Below are 23,656 nucleotides of genomic sequence, written 5' to 3'. Positions count from 1 at the left end.
AAGTGAGTAAGAAAGGGTTATTTACTCTTCATATAACACAATAACTAGTGGTAATCAAATGAAATTAATAGACAACAGGTTTAAAACACACATAAGGAAGTACTTCTTCACACAATACATAGTCACCCTGTGGCACTTGTTGCCTAGGGATGTTGTAAAGGCCAAAATTATCACTGGGTTCAAAAAAGAATTAGATAATATAGGAATAGCCATACAGGATCAGACCAATAGTCCATCTAGCCCTGGATCCTGTTTTCTGACAGTGACCAATGCAAGGTGCTTCAGAGGGAGATAAGCTCATGGAGGAGAGGTCCATCAATGGCAATTAGCAAAGAAGGTCAGGGAGGCAACCCCATGCTCTGGGTGTCCCTACCCTCTGACTGCCAGAAGCTGGGAGTGGATGACAGGATGAATCACTCAGTAATTGCCCTGTTCTGTCCATTCCCTCTGGGGCACCTTGCATTGGCCACTGTCGGAAGACAGGATACTGGGCTAGCTGAACCCTTGGGCTGACCCAGTATGGCCGTTCTTATGTTCTGAATTAATTGACTAGAGATATGTTTACTTGTGCAAGTACAAATATTATTTATTGATGATACTTGGTCACATGCATGCATGAAAAGAGAGACCACCTGGAATTAACTATTTCTAGTGTTACCTAAAACTTGAAGGTTATCTTCTCCCAAGCTTTGACGTTACTGATGGATGTAGAGCTAACCTGTTTTCTTTACCCTAATTATTGTCAGCACCTTAATTTTTCATCATTTTTGTGTGCCAAATATAGTATTAAAACCCCCACAAAATTATGTGAATCAGTGACAAACTAATAGTTAAGGAGAATTTAAGAAAACAAAAACAAACAAACCAACCCAACAAAAAATTAGGCCTTCACTGGGGGGAAAAAAAAGTTACCTGAAATCTGGATGTGTATTAAAATAGTAGGTGAAGAAAATGAAACAGCCCCAGAAAAAAAGAGAGAGTTTATTAGTGAAATTGACTGAAACAATTTTACTAAAAGAACACCCAGCTACTATGTAAAATAAAACACACACACAATTAATATAATACACATATATACCCTAGAGCAGGGGTTCTCAATCTTTTTCTTTCTGAGGCCCCCCCAACATGCTATAAAACTCCACAGCCCAGTTGTGCCACAACTGTTTTTCTGCATATAAAAGCCAGAGTTGGCATTAGCAAGTAGCAAGCAGGGCAATTTTTCCGGGTCCCCACACCACTGAGGGCCCCGCAAAGCTAAGTTTCTCAGGCTTTGGCTTCAACCTCAGGTGGCGGGGTCCCAGGCTTCAGCCCTGCATGGCGGTGCTTTGGTTTTCTGCCCTTGGCCCCAGTGAGTCTAATGCTGGCCCTGCTTGGTGGCCCCCCTAAAACCTGCTCGCGGTCCCCCAGGGGGCCCCAAACCGCCGGTTAGGAACTACTGCCCTAGAGACCCTGAATATGGATTCGTTTCAGTCTGAAGTGTTTACAGCCAGTCAAGTCATGAACTTCTGCGGATAGGCCACGTCTTAAGGTGCTGCACAGGTGCAGCTCCCACTGACTTTAGCCTCTCCAGTTTGTCTCCTAAAGGCCAACTCTTAACTCAGTGGCTCTCCCTAGCATGTCCGACACAATGTGTATGATGCGTTTTAAACCTCTGATGGAAATGCGTTCCACTAACTGGAAGCTTCCTTATCTGCAGATCCACTTCTGTTTCATGCTCAGCTCCCTCTTAAAGAAGCCTAAAGTCACCAGCTCCGTTGGATTCATCCTCACCTTTTTCTCTACATGTCTGAGCTTTATTACATTGGTGAAAAAACTTCCTGCACCCTTGGAATGGGCTTTGGGTCTCCTCTGCCCCTTTGCCTTTATTACTGGAATCTCAAAGGTATGGTGAATTATTTGGAACACACATCCAGTAAAGCTGTAACTGGTAGTTAACTGGCTGTATGTACCTGACAGTTGCCAGGCTAGGGTACTGCTTATTATGTATGATGGTAGTATTTAAAGGTGCCAGTGTTCTAAGTGCTGTACAAACACTGCCCCAGAAAGTTTGCTGCTCGCTAGTTTTCAAGTGTCCAGCAAGTGCAAGTCCGTTTGCTACAGTTTCCCCATATGAAGAAAGAAATCATGACATGTGAATGTAATTTGTCTGCACTGGATTATATTGCCTCCAATAGAAGAGTCTGACACATGCCCCAAAATGATGATATGAGGTTGCACTTCGCTGGTGTGAATCTGTTTCTAGAGCACTTTTGAATGAAAACCTACACACTCCCTCTCGTTAGTAGAAACGTATTTCTAGTGAGGAAAAGAAACTAAAAGGAGTGTGGGGGGAATATAGTGCTGGACTTCCCAAAGCTTCTCTGGATAACTGTGTTGCATAAATTTCATCAAAATTCTGACCTTATATGCCTGGTTTTTCGGCTAAAGATTCTTAGTCTTTGTTTTTTTCCTTTCAGATTTTACATTTAGAAAAATATGGAATAGGTTTCTATTTTTCTAACATGATGGAGGAATCATATGCTGTATTTACAGCCTATGTCCTACTGATTTTTGACAGTGTTTTATATATGCTATTGGCTATCTATTTTGATAAAGTTTTGCCTGGTAAGTATATTTATAATTAAAATACTGTATATGTTCTTTTATACATACACTTGCTCCTATAATTCCCTCTCTCTTTCCCTAGGCCCCCTGCCCCCACTTATTTCAAAGCAGTACAAGTAATGATAGAATAACACTGAACAAAGGAAAATGTAGAATTAGAATTTACCATCCCACATTGGGTGGATCAGCTAATGTCTCTTTCATCTGTAACTGGTGTTAAACAATATTTCCAGACAACAGACTATGGATTGGGTGTGGATTCCTAAATGAGCCCACATCTCATAAGGATCCCTTTTGATCCCCTCTTCCTTGCCCTCTTCAACCAAGAATCAGCTTTCATATCACACTTTAGGTAGCCTCAACCTTTAAAATAAAATTAATAGAGACAAGCGATTAGCTTGTTGTTCAGATTTGGCTGATGTTCACAGCTGGGAATACTAACAGTCATATGAAATTTGGACCCTTGAATATGAAAATATCGTCCAGAGCTGAATGTCCCACTGCTCCAGTACATGCTATCTGGCATCATGAACTGTATATAACAAAGTTAAGGCAATCCAGAGCCCCTGCAACATGACCCTGCTCCCCACTTCCAGTGTCAGCAGCATTTCCCACCCCTTCCTGTCCCCCAGCAGCAGAACTTCCCTTTCCCCCAGGGCTAGTAGCAAGTAAGGGCATATACAAAACTTATCCCAGCAGCCAGGGTGTTTCTGCTTGCACGGGGCTTTCCTTCTGCCATGTACACAGTGGGTGAGAGCCCTCAAAGCAGTCCTGGAGCAAACCCCCTATTGGAATGGGTCAAACCCCTCACACCTATAGACTCAGGTGGATGTTTCTGCATTAGGTTTCCTTCAGGTCACATTCTCAGCATTTCCTTTGCAATGACAAGGGCTCACAACAGATGTTTTTAAATGGTATCTGAGATTCAGAGGTCATTACATTATTCCAGGAGCCAGAGCCCTAAGCACAACCCTATAGTGCCTGTGCCTTAACCCAGCCCTGTGACTAGGGCAGCCAAGGCCAGGGAAGCTAAAGAAATACCAAATGACATGCTCCTACCTCTTAAGCCGTTGCTGTCAGCCTGATAAACTGGCCAAAATTATTCAGCCATGTTTGGGAAATGTGATTTCCCCCTTCCCCTTCCATTATGAGTGTGTAGGGTGTTTTTTTTAATTCTCATGATCGCTCAAATCCTGAACCCAGCACCTGGTTCTAACAGCTAGGACAGATGCTTGAGAGATTAACCATGGGCCCGACCCTCAGGCTGAAGCTGCAGGACAGAGGTTACTTTAGCCTAATGATTAAAGTAACCTGAGTAGAGGCTTTACATGAACCGCCTGTGCTGGGGGATGGGTGGAAACGTCTGCAGAGCAGTGGATTTCCTCCTGTCTCTTATGTGCTGTTATGCCCAGAATGGATTCTGTAACCCATGGGCGTGTGAACCCAACCACACCAAGCCCTCCTAGTTTGCTGTAGAGATATACCAGTTCTTCTAACAGTTGGTCTTTTGTGGCTGTAGAGAGATGGATTTGCCCAGTGCTGAAATCAATAAAGAGTCAGATGTTTAAAGGTATTTGGGTGCCTCAAGATGCCAATAGGTGCCTAATGGGATTTTTCAAGGAGCTAAGGGCCTAGGCACATTTGAAAATCCTGCAAGGTGCCCATCTGCATCATTAGGCACGTAAATACCTTTAAAAATTTTGACGCTAAAAGTGTTTAATGCCATGAATTAGGCTTTAGTCTACTATGCCTGGATAAACTAAAGATTCATCGTCTTTGTTCCCAATTAGACAAATATGGTATGAAATATCCCCCTTTGTTCTGCCTGAAGCCATCATACTGGTGCAAAAGCAGGAGAGGTTATGCTAGTAAGAGACCTGAAACTGAACAAAACCATGAACGTATCTTCAATGACAGCATGGAGCCAGTGCCTTCAGAATTTGACGGGAAGGAAGCCATCAGGTAAAACTCTACTGCATATAAGAAGAAACCTATAGATTACATATGGTATCAGAGGGTTAGCAGAGCTCACCTGCAGCTGTTGCTATCCCTGCTCCAACGATCAATTTAGCTTCACTTCAGCCTACTCCGCTTTCCCCTACGTGGGATTTTTGCGAGAATACGTTCTTCCACAAAGTAAGAGTACAGAGTTAGGTCAAGCGCTGTTACCATGCAGATGAGATTAGGAACCAAATCAGGCCAGTCATACATGAACTGAGCCAAATTGCAAATTGGTTTTGTGGTGCTAATTTTGTCCAAAAATAACTATGGCAGGGGGAACCCAAACTCCTTGTACCTGCAACCTACTTCAGATTTGATCCCCAAAGCCTTCAAAGATAAAAGGACAATCTGATGTAACATTGTATATTTATACATGAAGGGGCTGATCTTCCACTCTGTGTAGACATTAACACTTGTGAAAGGGGATTGTAAAAGGCTACCAGATGAGGTATACACTACCTTGCACAGCTATAAATTACTAGGGAGGTAGTGTGATCTAGTGGAGAGAGCACTGGACTGGAAGTCCAGAGACCTGAGTTCTATTCTGAGCTCTGCTGTTTGTTGACTGACCTTGGGGAAATCACTCTGCCTCCCTGTGCCTCAGTTTCCCGATCTGTAAAATGGGGATAATGTTACTGACCTCCTTTGTAAAGCACTTTGAGATCTACTGAAGCAAAGCATTATATATGATCAAGGTGGTATTATTTATTATGGTGCAAGGCAGTATTTACTCAATAATTGGAATCCAGTGCTAATGATAACTTGCTTCCCTTCCTTTAGACTCAACAATATTAAAAAAACCTATAAAACAAAGAACAAGAAAATAGAAGCTTTGAGAGGTATGAAAAGTTTCTTAAACCTTTTTGTTTGGATTTTAACCAAAAATGAACCCAATCAATTCTGAAATTTTAGGGCTGCTCTTTTCTTATTGTGAGAAGATACAGTAATTCTGCTTATCCATACTTATTAACATGTAAATCTAGGGACATTGCAAATGTTTTCTTTGCAACATTTAATCCCTGTTAAATAAGAAGAAAAAATAATAGCTGTAAGAGATGTTGAAATCAAAAGGTGGAAGAAGTAAAGAAGCAAAATTTGCATCCACCATGACTGTTTGAAAGACTATCCCAAAACCTAATTCATGCAACTGATGATTACCCTGTGATTGTATTTCTATCTTTACTAAGACTAAAAGGGAGTGAGCATTGTAGGAACAGAGTAAAGCAATTTAAGATCTTTCTAAAAGTTATTACATCTGTGTCTCTTTTCCCCCATTGCACCCTCTTTACTAATATAATGAAAAACTTCTTGCAAGTTTGAACCTGGTTACTGAAGATGTAACTCACATTGTGGGTTCTGAATTTCTGACTTTGCTTATCTCTTCTTAGACAGAAATCTTATTTCTTTAATTGTCATGTTTGGCACCTGGACACCATACTTTGGTGATGGGCACATAGAGAGAGGAAAGACTTAATTTACTTCACAAACTTTAATCCTAACATAATATTATTTTTATACTAGGTTTGTTCTTAAATATTTATGAAGGCCAGATCACTGCGTTACTTGGTCATAGTGGAGCTGGAAAAACTACTCTACTAAACATCCTCAGTGGACTTTCCCAGCCATCAGATGGTACGATGATACACTTCTAAACTGAAAGGAAGAATATGCTTGATTTCAAGTTTCAGAGGGGTAGCCGTGTTAGTCTGTATCAGCAGAAACAACGAGGAGTCCTTGTGGCACCTTAGAGACTAACAAATTTATCTGGGCATAAGCTTTCGTGGGCTAGAGCCCACTTCATCAGATGCATGGAGTGGAAAATACAGGAGCAGGTATAAATATATGAATATATAGGATGGGGGTTGCTTTACCAAGTATGAGGTCAGTCTAATGAGATAAATCAATTAACAGCAGGATACCAAGGGAGGAAAAATAACTTTTGAAATGGTAAGAGAGTGGCCCATTACAGACAGTTGACAAGAAGGTGTGAGTAACAATAGGGAGAAATTATTATTGGGGAAATTAGGTTTAGGTTTTGTAATGACCCAACCACTCCCAGTCTTTATTCAGGCCTAATCTGATGGTATCCAGTTTGCAAATTAATTCCAGTTCTGCAGCTTCACGTTGGAGTCTGTTTTTGAAGTTTTTTTGTTGAAGAATTGCCACTTTTAGGTCTGTTATTGAGTGACCAGGGAGGTTGAAGTGTTCTCCTACTGGTTTTTGAATGTTATGATTCCTGATGTGAGATTTGTGTCCGTTTATTCTTTTGCCTAGAGACTGTCCGGTTTGGCCAATGTACATGGCAGAGGGGCATTGCTGGCACATGATGTCATATATCAGCAATCCTTTCATATATTTATACCTGCTCCTGTATTTTCCACTCCATGCATCTGATGAAGTGGGTTCTAGCCCACGAAAGCTTATGCTCAAATAAATTTGTTAGTCTCTAAGGTGCCACAAGGACTCCTTGATTTCAAATGTGCTTGGGTGAAAGAACAAAGGACACATCATCAATCTTTCTTTGTTCATGTGTACAGGTTCTGCAACTATATACAAGTACAAACTATCAGAAATAGAGGATCTGGAAGAAATTAGAGCATTATTTGGGGTTTGCCCACAATTCAACGTTCAGTTTGAAGTTTTAACAGTGAAAGAAAATCTGCGAGTTTTTGCTGAAATCAAAGGGATTCGGTCCGCTGAGGTACAGTATGAGGTAAGTCAGGGGTTCTCAAACTTCATTGCACTGCGACCCCCTTCTGACAACAAAAATATCTACATGACCCCAGGAGTGGGGGATCGAACCCTGAGCCCACCCAAGCCCTTACCGCCTCAGGCTGGGGGAGGGGTGCGCAAAGCCGAAATCTGAGGGCTTCAGCTCCAGGCAGGAGGCCTGTAACCTGAGTCCTGCCACACAGCACCAAAGCCCTTGGACTTTGGCCCCGGGTGGTGGGGCTTGGGCTTGAGCCCCAGGCCCCAGCAAGTCTAATGACAGCCTTGGCGACCCCATTAAAACGGGGTCACGACCCACTTTAAGGTCCCAACCCACAGTTTGAGAGCTGCGGAGGTAAGTATATGTTCACTTGGAAAGAACTTCTACTTCACAGCATCATATTGGAATTGGAAAAGGTTCAGAAAAGGGCAACAAAAATGATTAGGGGTATAGAACAGCTTCCGTATGAGGAGAGATTAATAAGACTGGGACTTCTCAGCTTGGAAAAGAGGCGACTAAGGGGGGATATGATAGAGGTCTATAAAATCATGAGTGGTATAGACAAAGTAAATAAGGAAGTGTTATTTACTCCTTTTCATAATACAAGAACAAGGGGCCACCAAATGCAATTAACAGGTAGCAGGTTTAAAACAGACACAAGAAAGTATTTTTTCATGCAACATGCTCTCAACCTCTGGAATTCCTTGCCAGAGGGCGTTGTGAAGGCCAATACTATAATGGGGTTCAAAAGAGAGCTAGATTCATGGAGGATAGGTCCATCAATGGCTATTAGCCAGGATGAGCAGGAATGGTGTCCCTAGCCTCTGTTTGCCAAAAGCTGGGATTGCGTGACAGGGCATGGATCACTTGATGATAACCTGTCTGTTCATTCCCTTTGGGGCACCTGGCATTGGCCACTGTCAGAGGACAGGATACTGGGCTTGATGGACCTTTGGTCTGACCCAGTATGGCCGTTCTTATGTTCTTATCATGTCATTTTCTCATGCAAATTGTATGGTATAAAATTTGTCTAAGAATAAGACATTTGTAAATTCAATTTACACTGACAAAAAATCTAGCCAATTATATATAAGAAATATCACAGGGGCAGGTTTCCATGAAAATGGGAGTACCTGCAGAGCCCCTTGTACAGGGGAGAATACTCGTTATTCTTTGTTTGTTTTGTGTTAGCTTCTAGCAGCCCCAGTCACGGACCCGGCCCCCATTGTGCTAGGCGCTGTGCAAAACAGAACAGATGGCCCCTGCCCAAAGAGCTTGGGGCCAGATTTTTAAAGATATTTAGGCCCGACGGCTGCAAATAGGTGCTTGGGCACTTTTGAAAATCCCAGTAGGGCCTATTTGCTTCTTTAGGATCCCAAATACCTTTAAAACTCTGGCGCTGAGGGTACATCTACACAGCAAAAAATGCCCATGGCAGCAAGTCGCAGAGCCCGGGTCAACTGTACAAATAGCAATGTAGACGCTGAGGCTCAGGGTGGAGCCTGGGCTCCAAGACCCTCCCACCTCATCAGGTTTCAGCTCCCGTGCTCCAGGATGAGCCCAAATGTCTACACTTGTGTTTTTAGCCGCGCAACATGAGCCCCGTGAGCCCAGGTCAGTTGACCCAGGCTCTGAGGCTTTCTGCCACAGGGTTTTTATTGCTTTGTAGATGTACCCTAAGAGTCTACGTAACCCTTTTCGTTTTACCACACCAGGGAGGCAAGACCACTTTTCTTGCTGCACTCCATTATAGTGCCATGATAGTAGAGATTATTTCAATACCTTCACATCTCCATTCATTTTTCAGTGATAGCTGAGCTACCAGTCTCATTTTGAATGGACATGTAGCTGTGAAACAGTCGGGTTTTAAATCCGAGAACTTGTGCTCTTGTATGACATCTCAGTCTGCGTAGTTTCTGCAGGATAAGTAGAACTGGAGGTTTCAGGAGTGATCTAGTTGAATGTGACACCCGGACCTCAGGAGTGCAAACCTGGCCAGGCTACTGTCAGATAAACACAGGCCTCTCAGCATGTAACACTGGCTCGTGGGCATGCTTAATCAAGATCTTACTACAATTCTTCTTGCTCTTGTTCTTGCTGCGTCACTGTTTTCTAACAAAAAAGCATCCAGGACCAGCTGACAGACACACATGTTGTTGTGTAACCACTGTAGTTATCTGAAATGGTTACTTGCAAGTTTATATTTTGGGAATAATAGCACCCAAAAGCCTAAACATACCAGTCCTTGACATTTATTTTTCTGTCATTTTCCAGGTGCAAAAAGTTTTGAAACGGATGGATATTATCAAGATTCAGGACACCCAAGCTAATAAACTGAGTGGTGGACAAAAAAGAAAGTTGTCTCTTGGGATAGCCATGTTAGGAGATCCACAGGTAAAAAGGAGCGGTCATATGCACAACTGGTGTTTATATCATATGTGTATTTAAACACACAGTCTCTGATCCTGCAAAGACTTACACACCTACTTATCTCCACACACTGCGAGCACCCTAGCTCCTATTGATTTCAATAGGACTCCTCATAGTGCGTAAAGTTAGATACACGAGTAAGTCTTTGCAGGATTGAGACCATACAAAGTACATTTTCATGCCATTAATTTATAAACATCATCTCAAACAATATGATGTGTCCAAGGAACAAGATTGGAAAATACCTAAATGATTCCAGAATATTGACTGAAATTTACTTAACAAACAAAAGAAAGATAGATTGAGGCTACATCAATACCATGTTTAGCACAAACAAAAAGGATAATAAATAAATAAACTAGGAAAACCAGTAAAAATACAGACATAGGGCTTGTCTCCATAGACACATCCAGGAAAGTTACATTGAATTAACTAAAGGTCTGGATTTAAAGTGGATTATTTAAACCATATTAAATCTCTGTGTGTGGACACTGTCATTCAAAATTTAAGTGGCCTTAATTCAGTTTAGTTTAATTCACTTCCAAAGTTAATTGAAGCCACTTAAATTCTGAATAGCAATGACCACACAGGGATTTAGTGTGGTTTAACCAATCCACTTCAAATTCATATCTTTAGTTAATTCAGATTAACTTTCCTGGATGTCCCCATGGAGAAAAGCCTGTAGAGTTGCATTTTGATGTTAAAATCACCTGAAAAGAAAATTAAGGAGTTAAAACCACTCAAATCTGTAAATATACCAAAAAATATTCATTGTAACTGGATCTGAATGCAGTATTGCCAACCTCAAGTGTTTGAAAATCATGAGTTTCATGTAAAAATCATGATATTAAAAAAAAATCTAGGGGTTCTGTTTATTTGCGTTCTGGTTTTTGCGCCAATAAGGTGCCCTCAGATCATGTTTTCTGTCATTTCCCTGCAACCAAGAGGGATGCACACTTCGTTAAAACATGATAGCTGAGACTCTCATGCAATCTCTTGACTCCAGCAGCTGGAGCTGTAAGAGAAACATCAATTATCATGAAACTTGCACTAAAATCATGAGAGTTGGTAACACAGTGAAAGTCTGATTTCACTCCTGTTTGCAGGTTTTGCTATTAGATGAGCCAACTGCTGGATTGGATCCCCGTTCCAGACACTATGTGTGGACCCTACTGAAAGAACGTAGAGCTGGTCGAGTGACTCTATTCAGTACCCAATTCATGGATGAAGCTGATATCCTTGCTGGTGAGACCAGCTTATTTCATTAGATAATAAGATTTTATAAGTAGATGGAATAAGATTTTATAAGCAGAGTTTTCTTTTAGAATGGACCTTGCTCAGGCTAAACTCTTAGGGTGAAATCTTGGTACCATTGAAGCAATGGGAAAATTCTCATTGACTTCAGTGGTACCAGGATTCCATCCTCATTGCCTTTAATAGAAGTTTTGACTCAATAAGGACTGAAAGGTTGGCCCTAACAGGGGAAGAAAAACTCATTGAACTGCAATGAAGCAATTCAGGGCTTTGTGCTTCACTGATGAGTTGAGTTATCCAAGTTCACCGTAAATTGGTTCTGCTTTAGAATCATAGAGTTATGAGGGGCCACATATAGTGTGAATTCATGTCCATCTGCTACTGACTATTTATCCTGGAAAGGGGGGTGGGGGGTGTCTTTTTTTTTTTTAAATTAAAATATACCATTTTAATAGTCCTCTGGTCAGAAATGTGGAGGCTTTGCTGCAATATTGAATTTAAAACTCCAGTCATGTCCTGCAAATGAATGAACAACTCTGCAGTCCAGTTTGCTAACCTGCCATTTTCATCAAATAATTTCCCCTTTCATTTCCCGATATTAGCATCCTTCCTTTGTCATACTCTTGATCTGGGGGCAGAGATTATTTTAATTCCTTCACATCTCTATTAACATTACAATAACATCTGAGATACCATTCTAATTCTGAATGTACATGTGGCTGTGAAATAGTCGTACTGTGTCATCCTCACCCACAGCAGCCCCCTTACCTAATCTCACCACAACCTCATTGTACCCTTTCACTGCTTATGCTCTTTGTAAGAGACAAGGTAGATGAGGTGTAATATCCTTTACTGGACCAACTTCTGCTGGTAGAAGGGACAAGCTTTTGAGCTTCACAGAGCTCTTCCTCAGGTCTGGAGAAGGTAGCCAAGCTAAATACAGGATGGGACAGATTGTAAAACATATGGGATTCACACATGTTGTAGGAGACTACTTAAAATGAAGCAGGCAATTAATACTTCTGCAGTCATAGGACAATGGAGGGTTAGTAGGCAGCAGGTGTGTTACAAATTGTTGTAATAGGGCCATAAAACTAGTGTCTCTGTTAAGTCCATGGTTTTCAGTGCCCAGTGTAGTCATGATTTGAAGTTCCCAGGCTCATCTTTTGAAGGTGTTATACAGGTTTCCTTTGAGGACAAGGCTTGGGAGGTCAGACATGGAGGGCTTGCTTTGTGAAAAGTGTTTTGGTGGGGTGTTTTTGTCTTTTATCATTGTTCTATGAGAGTTCATTTGAGAGCAGAGTAATTGTCTGGGGCATTAAATGCACTGGATGAGTTACGCAACATATTGTGATAGGCATGTGCAGAACTCCTGGATTTTGAAAGGCGTGTTGGGGGGGGGGTATCCATCATCGTAGCTGTGGACATACGTCTCCAGGTTTTGCACCTGTGGCTCTGTCAGGGTCAGGTTGCTTTCTGTAGTCCTTTTCCTTTGTCTATTTCACCCTTGGCATTCTGTCTTTTATCATATTGCTCCTATTCTTGCAATGGTTTCCCATGTGTCCACCATGCACCCCATCTGTCTTCATTCCTCTTTCAAAACGCATTTCTGCTGGTAATCCTTCCTAAATTATTCTCTTCACCCCTAACCTCTGCACACCCATTCTTTCTTGAATTATCACTCCAGGTCTTGTAACCAGCGTTCTATGATCTGCTTATTAGATGCTGTACTTTAGATTCTTCATTTTATTAATGACTCAAGAAGAATTCATTCCAGAAAGTGAGGTCCATTATATAGATGATTTTGTTTTTCTCTTTCCTTAGACCGGAAAGCTTTTATTTCACATGGGAGAATAAAGTGTGTTGGATCTTCTCTGTTTTTGAAGAAAAAATGGGGGATTGGGTATCACTTAAGGTATTTTATTTTATTTTGTTTGAAAACATTCCTCATAGTGCTAAATTTGCATCACAGTAGCAGAAGAAATGTTATTTCATTCCTATCAAGCAACATCTCTGGGAATTTAAATATAAATGCTTCCTAATATAGCTTAACTGGAATGAGTATAAAAACTTCAAAATGTATTGAAGAGATTGCGTCAAATTGTTCTCCCAACCTGGCACATGCAATATCTATGGTTCCAGTTATGAATAATAAATATATTTTTGCTGTTAATTTTATTGTTAAGGCACTATGATCTGAGATCACCTTTCATCTGATGTAACGCCGCGGGTATTCAGACTTAGCTTACAGCCAATTAATTTTTTTTCTCCTTATTGTGCCGAATTCCTAGAATCTTAGTAATGAAATGCTCCACGAAGCAGATGTGATTCACTTCCCCAGGTAACAGAGCTGTTGGGTCAGAGGGCACTCCATCCGAAAAGCCATCTTTCTTTTCAGCCTGATCCTAAAATTCTGGGCATCTCTTTTAAGATGCTGAGTACCCTCATCTCCTTTCAATAGGCTCTGAGGGTCCTAAGCACCTTGCAGAATTGGGCCCTTTGTAAGACTCTTTTTGCCAAACTCTTCCTGTGGATAATGTTAAATCAGTTGGTTATTCCTAACCACTTGTTTTATTACATTAGCCAACCCATGAGGTTGGTATAACACAAGGCGTTGGTAACAAATCCTTCAGTCCTTACTTAGACAAAATTTCCACTGAAGTTTTGTCTAATTAAGATCTGCTGCAGGGATTGGATGTTATTCCAGAGTAAGGACTGATGGATTTGGCTCTCTTGGTATATGATATCATAACGATAAATACATTGTTCTTGTGAAAATGTAAACCTTTGCCTTCTTAATATGAACAGGATGCATGTCAGTGAGGTTTGTGACTCTGAGAACATGATATCTCTGGTCAGACAGTACATCCCTGATGCCACATTCACAGGACAGAGTGAAAATGAACTGAGTTATACGCTGCCCTTAGAAAATGTGGATAAATTTCCAGGTAATTATGTGTTTACATAATCCAGAATCTACCATGCATAGAATTATTTCTCTTTTTTCTGTTTTTTTTTTTTTAAATTAATGTTGAGAGATATTGTATCTGACTCCTAAATTCCATCAGGAAGGTAACCTACTGATGATGAACGTTTGCATAAGGAATTTTTTCCAAGATTTTAGTCTCTCTATGTATTTAAGATCAAAATATGTGGTTTTCTTCCATTCATGAGAAAGTACATAAAAATTGAACCTGACACAAATATTTGTTTGTTCTGTTGGATGCAGGGTAATGATGAAGGAGACTGAAAGGAATCAGTATAGGTGCTGGGGGTACTGCCACACCCCCTTATATACAGGGTTCAATGGCTCTTAGCAGCCCCATTATGCAAATTGTTCCCGCGTGTTTGGGAATCAGACTTTAGTTTCAGTTTAGTTATTTACATTTTGATATTTCTTTGAGTCTGCAAAGGGCCAGAATTTTGAGTCCATGCTTCCTCATAAGAGTTCGACTACTTTTGTGTTTCCAGCTGGGCTGGAAATACCGAAGCCGCAGTCTGTCTTACCACATTTTGGCATTTACAGATCCAGCCCTAGCCAGAGCCTGAAAATGCACAAAAGGTTGACATTTGAAAAATAATGGTAGGTAGCTGGATTAAACAAACGAATGAGGTGAACCCAAGAAAATAATGAAACGAAACTGGTCGGTGGGAAAGGCAGTGGTCCCAGTGAATCAGCTGTCTAAACCTTGCTGGGTTGTTTGTTAAGGCATCATAGCAGCTAAGCGTTCTAAGGATGCATTTGAAAGAGGACAGTGAGTTGCCTTTGCAGATCATTGCCAGGAAACTCCTCCCATGCAGAAGAGGTAGCATGGGAGAATGTGCAAAGATGTTTGAAAATTTTAAAAGTGGACAATCAAAATTGGCACCTGGTATTTTTTTTTACTCTTGAGCGTACGTATTCCAGTAAAACTTCAATTCAAACTTTAAATACTCAGCAGCATATTATCAAACACGAAGACTGATTAAAAATAGAGACCTGGAGATTTCTGTAAACCCATAGTTCTAACGGTTACCCTAGGATTAGAAGATAGGGTTAAATTCTGCTTTCAGGTACAGAAGCGTGTCAGGAATTACTCTGGATTTACATTTCTATACCTTCTGTCATGCAGATCTGTTCTGTGGCCTAGACAGCCACTCTGACCAGGGGATTATTAATTATGGCGTCAGCATGACAACCCTGGAAGATGTCTTCCTGAAGCTGGAGGGTGAAGCAGCAACTGATCAAGAAGGTAAAATACTGGGTCAGCCAAGGAAAATTATTTTTAAATTCATCTTATGCTCTTTTTCTGCTAAATATGAATCCTTACCTTTTGCGGCATCCTCAGAGATAGAAATGACTAGCTAAAATTGCTTTGAATAGTTAACTATATTTTTAAACATGGCTAAAAAACAATTGGAAATCCAAACATGTAGGACACAGAAAGAGGACTTTTTTTTTTTACTCCTGACTTGCTATCAAATATTAAATGGGTGATGAGGTAAGTGCTTATGTAATTGTTTCATAAGATACAACAACAAAGAGGCAGACATTCGATTTTTAGAAAAGCCTGTAACATAGACTTCATTCTGCAACTTATTTTGCAAAGTCCTCCTGAATTGTCCAGGGAAGAATGTGTACCAGTGCCCAATTTTTAGATTGGATTGGATTTCTTAAAATCCATACCTTAAAAACAGAGTCAAACCAGGTTGCTCCCTAAGACAGAGATGCAGAACTCAACCCACCTTGTTCTAGTCAGGCTCTTTGCAGACTCCCTGCTGAGAGGCCTGCTGCCACACTTGCCTTCAGAGCCCCCTTAGCCTGCAAGCTGGACCAGGAAATCCTTAGAACTTGAAGTGGTAGCTTGTGATTCTGACACAGTTTTCAATATACCACAGTTTTTCTCATTTTTTTAAGTGATCTCTGCTAAAGATGCAAAAACAACAAGGAGTCTATTTTATGAAAACACAGGTTTCCATGAATGATGAACATTTCCTTTTGGAGGGTTCTCCATGGTGGCTTAGGGGGTCTATTTATACCTGAAACATCAGATTTAAACATGAATAATTCTACTTAATACTTTAACCTTCAGGTGTCTTTTACTAAAGTGTATAATTATGGGGAGAAAGCCTCATGAGTAGAAAACTTGAAGAGATCTCTGGATACAGAACAGTGGATGAGAGATGGATTTTCTGTACATCTCTGCAAGGTCCTAAAGTGTTTTCTATTACTTAATACTCCCCAAAGAGCCCATCTTAACTGAGATCTCTTCCCTTGTAGCAAACTAGAAGATAGTTATGTTCAGCCTGCCATGTAGTACTGGTCAGCAGTTGATAATTGTGTGTATTCTTGTCCCTGCCAGTGTTTCTGTTTTTATTGCATATAAAAAACGTTGTCAAGGAGTTACGTTGAACTATAATCTTTGAAAACTCTTTGTAGATTATGGTGTTTTCAGTGCGGAGGAGGCAGAAGAGGAAAGAGACGCCTTCTCTGCTGATGAAATGGAACAAGGTCTCCTGTCACTCTCAGACACTGGAAAGGCGACTGTAACTGGCACAGCCCTCTGGAGACAGCAAGTGTGTGCCATGGCAAGAATTCGCTTTTTAAAGCTGAAGCATGAAGATAAAACCCTTAGATCCATGTAAGTGCCGTGTTTCTGACTTGTTTAGGTGAAATCAGTCTGTGGGAGGATGTTCATAGCACAGCTGTCTGTGGAGCGGGCTAGGATGGAACTTCAGGGATCCACTTCCCTCTCACCTTGAATGTTCCTGGAACATTAAAAATAATTCAATCACAACAGTGTTTGCTTGTAAATCACATATTTTCTCTAAATGATTCATGACATAGAAAACTGATCAGCCAGTGTTCCGGGAAAATGCCTACATTGCCAATTCCAGCTACACAAAAGCTTCCCCAACTATGCATCCCCATCCAATTATTAATTTATTACCGGGAGTTTCTTGCAGTGAATGATGTACATAATTAAATGAGCCATATGATTATTGGTGCTAGTTGTAAAGCCCAGGTTCTTTCTTAAAAATATCATTTTGAAATATCTTTTTTCGGGGGTGGGAAAACTTCAAAACTAAAAGAACACAATTTTCATTTAATCTTGGTATTTAAAAAAAGAAAATGTTTACAAATATTAATTTTTTTTCTCCTTTCGTATTTTTTCCTTTCCCCATATTGTCAATGAACCCAACAGAATGAAATGTCTGTTTGTTCTTTCAACTTTTTATTGTTTCTTGTTTTTTTTCCCCTAATCAGTACATTTTCAAAACTTCTCCAACTTTGGAAAAACTCTGTAACTTTTCCAAAGTTTTAAGGAAGTTGTGAAAAGTTAGAATTGAAAAAGATAAAAAGGAGAAAGAAAAACCCTAGATATTTATTCTGTTGCATTCAATGGCAGAAATGAAAAAAAAGGATAAGGAAAAAACAAAAAAATCCTAAATTTAGAATCTTTTTGACTTTCTAAAAGGAAACTAAATAAAATCGTTTAATTTAATTTTGTGTAGAAATGTCCTGTCAATGAAAAAAAAAAATTAAATGTTTTTCTATGAAGAAAAACTGTTTTCAATTAAACTCTTTTCCAGCAGGAAATCTTGTTGTAAAAAACTTTCCACCAGCTCCTTGGTTATTACAGTTAGAACTGGCTGGAAGTGTTCATTGGATCCCTTCTCCTCCCCCACCGACCCAGGAAGTTGAGGGAGCACCTTCCATCTGGTGCCTTCTGAAGAAGGGATGGGCCAGCGGGTACATGTGTTTGTGCCTGGAGGCAGGGGTCACCGGAATCCCAGCTTTCTTCACTACACCCTATAGAGGCTGTCTGCTTCTGAGGTTCCCAGTATTCCGTACACTGCTGCTGCTTTGGCAGTGTTGTCAGCCCGGCATTAGATGAGAATGTTCATGTTCAGTTGTTATTTTTTGCATGCTACCATAATTTTCCTGAAAAACACAAGCAATAGAAGGGAAATGGTGATTTACAAAAGTTTATATCTCAGCCAAACCTGAATGGAATTTCATGGGTCAAAGAAAAGGCACCTCTCTAACCCTCAAGCTTTCATCCTGCTGAATTTTAAAGGCCTGACATACACAATGGGAGTGTTACAGCTTTTCAAAATAAAGTGGCAAGAATCTTTTTTTCTTAATACGATCGAAATATATGGTTGCTACCAGCTCCCCCTACAATAATGCAACTTGCAAAATGTCTTGTCTCCAAACTCATTTGTGATCTGTTCTTCAATCTAGATTACTGCTGTGTGGACTTTTTATGTTACCTTTAGCTATCCACTTAATCATACTTGTCTTATGGAAACGATTAAATTCTTGGGAGCTGTCCTCTGGTCTGTATTTTTTTCCTCCTGGAAAACAATCTCACAAGGAAGTCACAAGCCTTCTAGTCCTCAATAAAACAGGTGAGGGGCAAAACAGAAGAGCAAGGTTGGTCTTTTTCTATGCCACTGCTTTTAGCTTTGCAAGGAAATTTGACAGGGGAGGGGGGAATATTGGCAGAGCAGATGTCGTAGAGGGCAATACAGGACCCCACAAGGAGAGCAACCCAAGAAGCAGAGAAGGGCAGGGTGATCTGGAGGTGGTGGCAAAAAGCTTATATTTGATGTGAGGCTGAATGAGAAGCCAGAGAAAGGATCTGAGGAGAAGAATGGCATTGTCAGATCACCTGGAAGGCAAATCACTTCTGTGGTTTCGTTTTGTATTGAACGAATGAGGGCAACGTGTGTGTCGGCTCCCTGAAAGAAGGATGCTGCAGTACGCCAACCCTGAGCATTCAAAAATTATGAGCCAGCCCTCAAAAAATCATAAGACTAACCTAAAAATCATGATTTGTTTTTTACTTAAAAATATATATTAAATTATTTTTATTTGCTGTCAAGGTACATTTGCTTAATCTTTCCAAATTTTTCACAGCAAATATGAGGGCTAGATACTTTTTTAAAAAAAAATATGAAAGCTGAAATTCTCATGCAGTCTGATTCCAGAGGGGCTTTAATAAAAACTACCAATATTGTGAAACTAGCGATAAAATCGTGAGAGGCGGCAGCCCTGATATTGCAGTATTTGATCATATAATGAGGCCCTGAATGAGAGGATGAAGGTGGAGAAGAAGCCCTGAGATTTGTCAAGGAAAAGCAGATTAGACACCCAAGTGGAAAAAAAGAAAAACAGATTGGAAGGGTCCAAATTGGAGTTGGAGAAGGAGTCAATGCCTTGGTTGTGGACTGTGCTTTTGATGGAGGGCAGGAATGAGATGGGATGGTAGCTGGAGAGGCAGGATCCAGGGTATTTTGAGGACTGAGGAGACCTTGCTTATGTTGTGAGGAGAAGGAGCCATGGGGCACAGAGAGTTTGAGAAGGAAGGGGTTGTGAGCACTGTGGCAATGCAAGCAAGGAAGTGGGAAAGAATTTAATAAATAAAGCAGCAGGTGGACATGAGATGGGAGACTTTGCATTCAGTGATAGGAGAGACACAGACAAGGTAGCAAAGGAGAAGGCATGATAGCAAGAGGAGAGAAATTAATAGGAGTAGTAAAACAGCTGAAATACAGAAGAATTAGGGCAGTAAACTAATTTAAACATGCAGAGAATCAGCAGAGTGGTGAGACAATTCATAATGCAAAAATTTGGAAGCAGCAAGTTAACTAACTGTGGAGAAAATGCAATGGATTATTATGAATGGTGTATGAATTCTATAGGATTTATTTTATTATTATTTCTCTGGTCCTGGTGGGGACTTTACCAAAGACCCAAGGAGAACTTTTATTGTAAAAAAAAAAAAAAAAATCTTCAAAGATTGTGATTTCTCTGTTGTTGCCTTCATACCAGGTTCAAGCATTCAGGACTTCATCCACGCTTTGGAGACTCAGAACATAATGCTGGAAATAGCAACAGGGAAAAATATCACAGAGAAGCTAATCCATAATGGGGCTATACAAGTATCCTGGGAGAACCAGGTAGTGTGTCTCTCCTTTTTCCTTTAATAATTAACCAAGATGCCAGTGTGGATTCTGTGGAACTTGTCTGAATGAAGCTCCTGATGGGTAAGCGCCAAAGACATGAAGATCAAACATAAGCCAAAGTGAAATTCACAAAATTGCAAAATAAACACATCAACATTGAATTCAAATAGGGCCAGATTGTGGCCCTCCTGCATCCAGGAGAAAAGGGGCTTGGGGTTCCATGGCACCACTTCCAGTACAGGGGGAGTCAGGCTTTTCAAAGCCATTTTGTCCCCCTTCTTGAATTTGCGCTTAAACAGGACAGGGCAGAGCTGCGCAGGTACACTGGGAAGTATACGCTGCCCTAGGGACTGGCAGATCACAGCACGCTCCCTCTGCAAAGTAGTGGGGAGATCAGAAAGGAGACTGTGGTCCAAGGATTCACAATCCCCCTTCAGGGCAGCTCCAGGGTTGGCTCAGCGACACGCTGTTCCTTACACTGGGCAAATCACAGACTGATGAGCTAGACCATCTCGGATTAAAATGCAATAATCTTATATGGGTAAGCAAATGGGCTTATATTTAGCCAGGAAAGGCGTGATTTTGAGCTGGATCACGTCACACACTTCGTTTTTGTGGTTGCCGTTTTACCCTCGCAGTGAATTGTGGATGCATTTTATTGATCTGCAAAACCAGGAGTTGTCTCTGGAACTTGCCCTAAAAATGGAACAGCACTTTGTTTTGCATTTCAAATAATCTGATGATATATGACTGTGACCGATATTGCAAACACATGCAGTATCTTTTGTGAAATATGGCTTTAACTTTATAAATATTATCTGTATCTTTCACCCCGTCCTTGAAAGCATGAAAACTTCAGAGGCTATTGTATTGAGATGGGCCAGATGGTATGGACAGTAGAATATTTAGAGGCCTTTGTGTCAAGGCATGCTAGATGGATTTGTGCATTCCTGGCTCACTGGGCACGATTTCCTGGGGGATCTGGAATCACTCAGGCTGTGTCTACACAGGGATAAAAAACCCATAGCTGGCCTGGGTCAGCTGACTCAGGTTTGTGGGGGTGGGGCTTGGGCTCCGGAGCTGAAGAACTGCTGTGCTGGTGTTCAGGCTCTGACTGGAGCCCGAGCTCTGGGACCCTATGAGAGTGGAGGGTCCCAGAGTTCAGGCTCCAGCCCAAGCCCAAATGTCTACACAGAGGTTTTTAGACCCTTAGCCCAAGTCAGCTGACACAAGCCAGCTGTGGTCATGCCAGGGGTCTTTCATCCCTGTGTAGACGTACTCTAAGAGGTGATTCATGAAAAATACCAACGCCGGTTATGCAGATACCCAGCCTTAGTAGCCCTCTCCCCGCACCCAGGAAAAGGGGCAGTGACAGTTTTTACCTGATTCAAGAGACCCAGGAAATATAGAGAGAAGCTGGGGGCATAAAGGGCCACCTTGAATTGACAAAAAGGCCAACAAATTGACCTTTTGTCCAGTGGAGAGGCCAAACCCTGTGCGAGGATTGGAAGGACGAGAATCTGCCAAGGTCTTCACAGGAGTCAGAGGCGGATTTACAGTAAAACACAGGGTGCCCTGGCACGGGGCTCCCCAATGACAGGGGGCCCCAGGGCCGGGCAGCTGCGGGGGCAGAAGCTTGGTCCCACCAGCAGCCAAGCTCCCCACTCCCCCGCCTCCTCCCCGAGCGTGCTGCGTTCCTGCCCCGCCCCCTCTCCCTCCCTCCCAGCGCTTTCCCCGCCACCAAACAGCTGTTTGCCAGTGCTCAGGTCGCTCCGGGAGGGAGGGGGAGGAGTAGGGCCACAGCGCGCTCAGGGGAGGAGGTCGAGAAGAGGTGAGGACGGGGCCTTGGGGAACGGGGTGGAATTGGGGCAGGACGGAGCAAAGGCGGGGCCGCCGCAGTCCGCCTACACATACCCTCCCCAACCCCCTGCCGTGAGCTGCTCAGGGCAGGGGACTGGGAGCACCCCCACAACCCCATAATCAGGTAAGCCTGATTTAAACTCAACCACATTTACTAATCTCCTGTAGATACAGGCTAACACCTCTTGGCTCAATTTTAGCAGGTCAAGTTGTAGCCTAGACTCCTGCCAACGTATAGGCAAAACTAATTCTCGCATTCCTAGATTCATCTTGCAGTAAAGTAGTCTGTGAGTGGGAATGTAAACTGATGAATAGTTTTCCTGATTCCCCCTCCAGTAGAAAACACCGTTGAGCTTTTGTCTTGTCTTGCTTTTCTTCAGAGCTACAGGTTTACAGTTATGTGCAGCATAGAAACAATCAACTGCTTTCCAGTGCTCGTGAACATCATTAGCAATGCCTTGCTGCGAACCTTAAATTCCACTGCACAAATTCAAATCTGGAGTCATCCATTTTTTTCTGTAAGTGTCATAACTTCCCTGCCAGGAATGCTTCTAATACATATGGTTGGGAAAGAGGGATCTAATTGCTCAATATGTGATCAGGTTTTTTATTAGGAAGCAATTTTGTTTTCTCTCTCTCTCTCTCTCTATAGGTCCAAATTCACCACTAGTATAAATATAAACACTTTTTTTTAGCAGAGTTGGGCCCACGTATACCAGTGGAGACTTTGGCTCATATCCTTTTGATGTAAAAAAAAGATAACTCTGCACCATAGCCGGTGTATAGGAGAACCTTCTTTGGGGGTTCACTGGCCCTCCCTAGTCATGAGTCTTGAACCACTTCCCTTCTGGCATCCTCCCCCTAATCATTGGGTCTCTGGTGCGGGGTAAGAGGGGGAGTATGGGAGAGGAGAGGCTATGGGAGGGGGCATGAGGACACAGGGGACCTCCTTGTAGCCTGGTGTTTCAGACACTTAGCTGGGTGGTTGGAAAGCCAAGTTCAAATCCCTGTCCAATATCACGCAGACGGGGGAATTGAACCAGCTCTCCCGCATCTCAGATGAGTGCCTTAACCACTGGACTAAAAGTGATAAGGGGGCACCTCCTCCCAAATTTTATGACTCTAGACCTTTTAAAATGCCTGGAAACAGAACATATCAAGTGGAATGAAATGTGTCCTTCAACCTGAAACAGACTTTTTTGAATTTGTTGAAATCTTTCAGAATTTTCAGATTTGATTTGACCTAAACCAATTTTTTCCCCAAATTTTTATGAACTGCCAGTAAACAAAAAACCCCAACTATTTGCCCAGCTCTAGTTGTGATACGCAGACTAATACAATGCAGATGTTTTCTTCAGATGTTTTCTGATTTTTTTTTCACCCCCAGGAGAATCGTCCAGAAATATGGGATAATTTTATTTTTAGCTATCTTATTTTTTTGCTGCTTTTACTTCCTGGTTTCCCACCTCACTTTGCAATGAACAGCATACAAGATTATAAGGTAAAATCCTTGAATTTTAGCAGACATTATGTAGGGGGAGGCCTGGATAGATCTGTTTCAATACTGCATTTGGTTTGGGCTGTCACATTCTTACAAGGCCATAGCTTGCAGAGTTCAGAGGAGAGAAATCAAAACACTAAAAGGTTTTGAAATTAACCACTCTGAGAAACAGCTAAAAGACCAAGGCATGATCTATCTAGAGAAATAAAACTGAGAGCAGAGGCAGAGTGATAGCTGTGTACAAATATGTAACAGGTCAAAGACTGGTACTCTCATGGTGGAAGAAGGCAGGTTTAATAGAAGAGAGGTTCAATACTATATCAAATTGCAATTATAAAAAG

At 41.5% G+C, this 23,656-nt stretch overlaps 1 protein-coding gene across 1 annotated transcript in view; it reads left to right on the top strand.

Annotated features, from left to right (window-relative positions):
• The window catches only part of LOC135887614 (ABC-type organic anion transporter ABCA8-like), a 55,355-nt gene that overhangs the window by 12,057 nt on the left and 19,642 nt on the right, over nt 1-23,656 (top strand). Inside the window, exons 7-22 of the mRNA XM_065415333.1 lie at nt 1,697-1,882; nt 2,457-2,604; nt 4,395-4,566; nt 5,386-5,444; nt 6,127-6,237; nt 7,143-7,318; nt 9,590-9,709; nt 10,852-10,990; nt 12,824-12,914; nt 13,808-13,947; nt 15,112-15,231; nt 16,419-16,620; nt 18,228-18,394; nt 19,821-19,948; nt 22,195-22,332; nt 23,202-23,315. Of these exons, the coding sequence (XP_065271405.1) occupies nt 1,697-1,882; nt 2,457-2,604; nt 4,395-4,566; nt 5,386-5,444; nt 6,127-6,237; nt 7,143-7,318; nt 9,590-9,709; nt 10,852-10,990; nt 12,824-12,914; nt 13,808-13,947; nt 15,112-15,231; nt 16,419-16,620; nt 18,228-18,394; nt 19,821-19,948; nt 22,195-22,332; nt 23,202-23,315 (2,211 nt within the window). The remainder of the gene's footprint in view (nt 1-1,696; nt 1,883-2,456; nt 2,605-4,394; nt 4,567-5,385; nt 5,445-6,126; nt 6,238-7,142; nt 7,319-9,589; nt 9,710-10,851; nt 10,991-12,823; nt 12,915-13,807; nt 13,948-15,111; nt 15,232-16,418; nt 16,621-18,227; nt 18,395-19,820; nt 19,949-22,194; nt 22,333-23,201; nt 23,316-23,656) is intronic.

This window comes from Emys orbicularis, chromosome 13, assembly GCF_028017835.1.
Source record: "Emys orbicularis isolate rEmyOrb1 chromosome 13, rEmyOrb1.hap1, whole genome shotgun sequence".
Classification (NCBI taxonomy): Eukaryota; Metazoa; Chordata; order Testudines; family Emydidae; genus Emys; species Emys orbicularis.
Note: the sequence above shows the minus strand (reverse complement) of the source record. Positions and strands in the feature narration are given on the sequence as shown.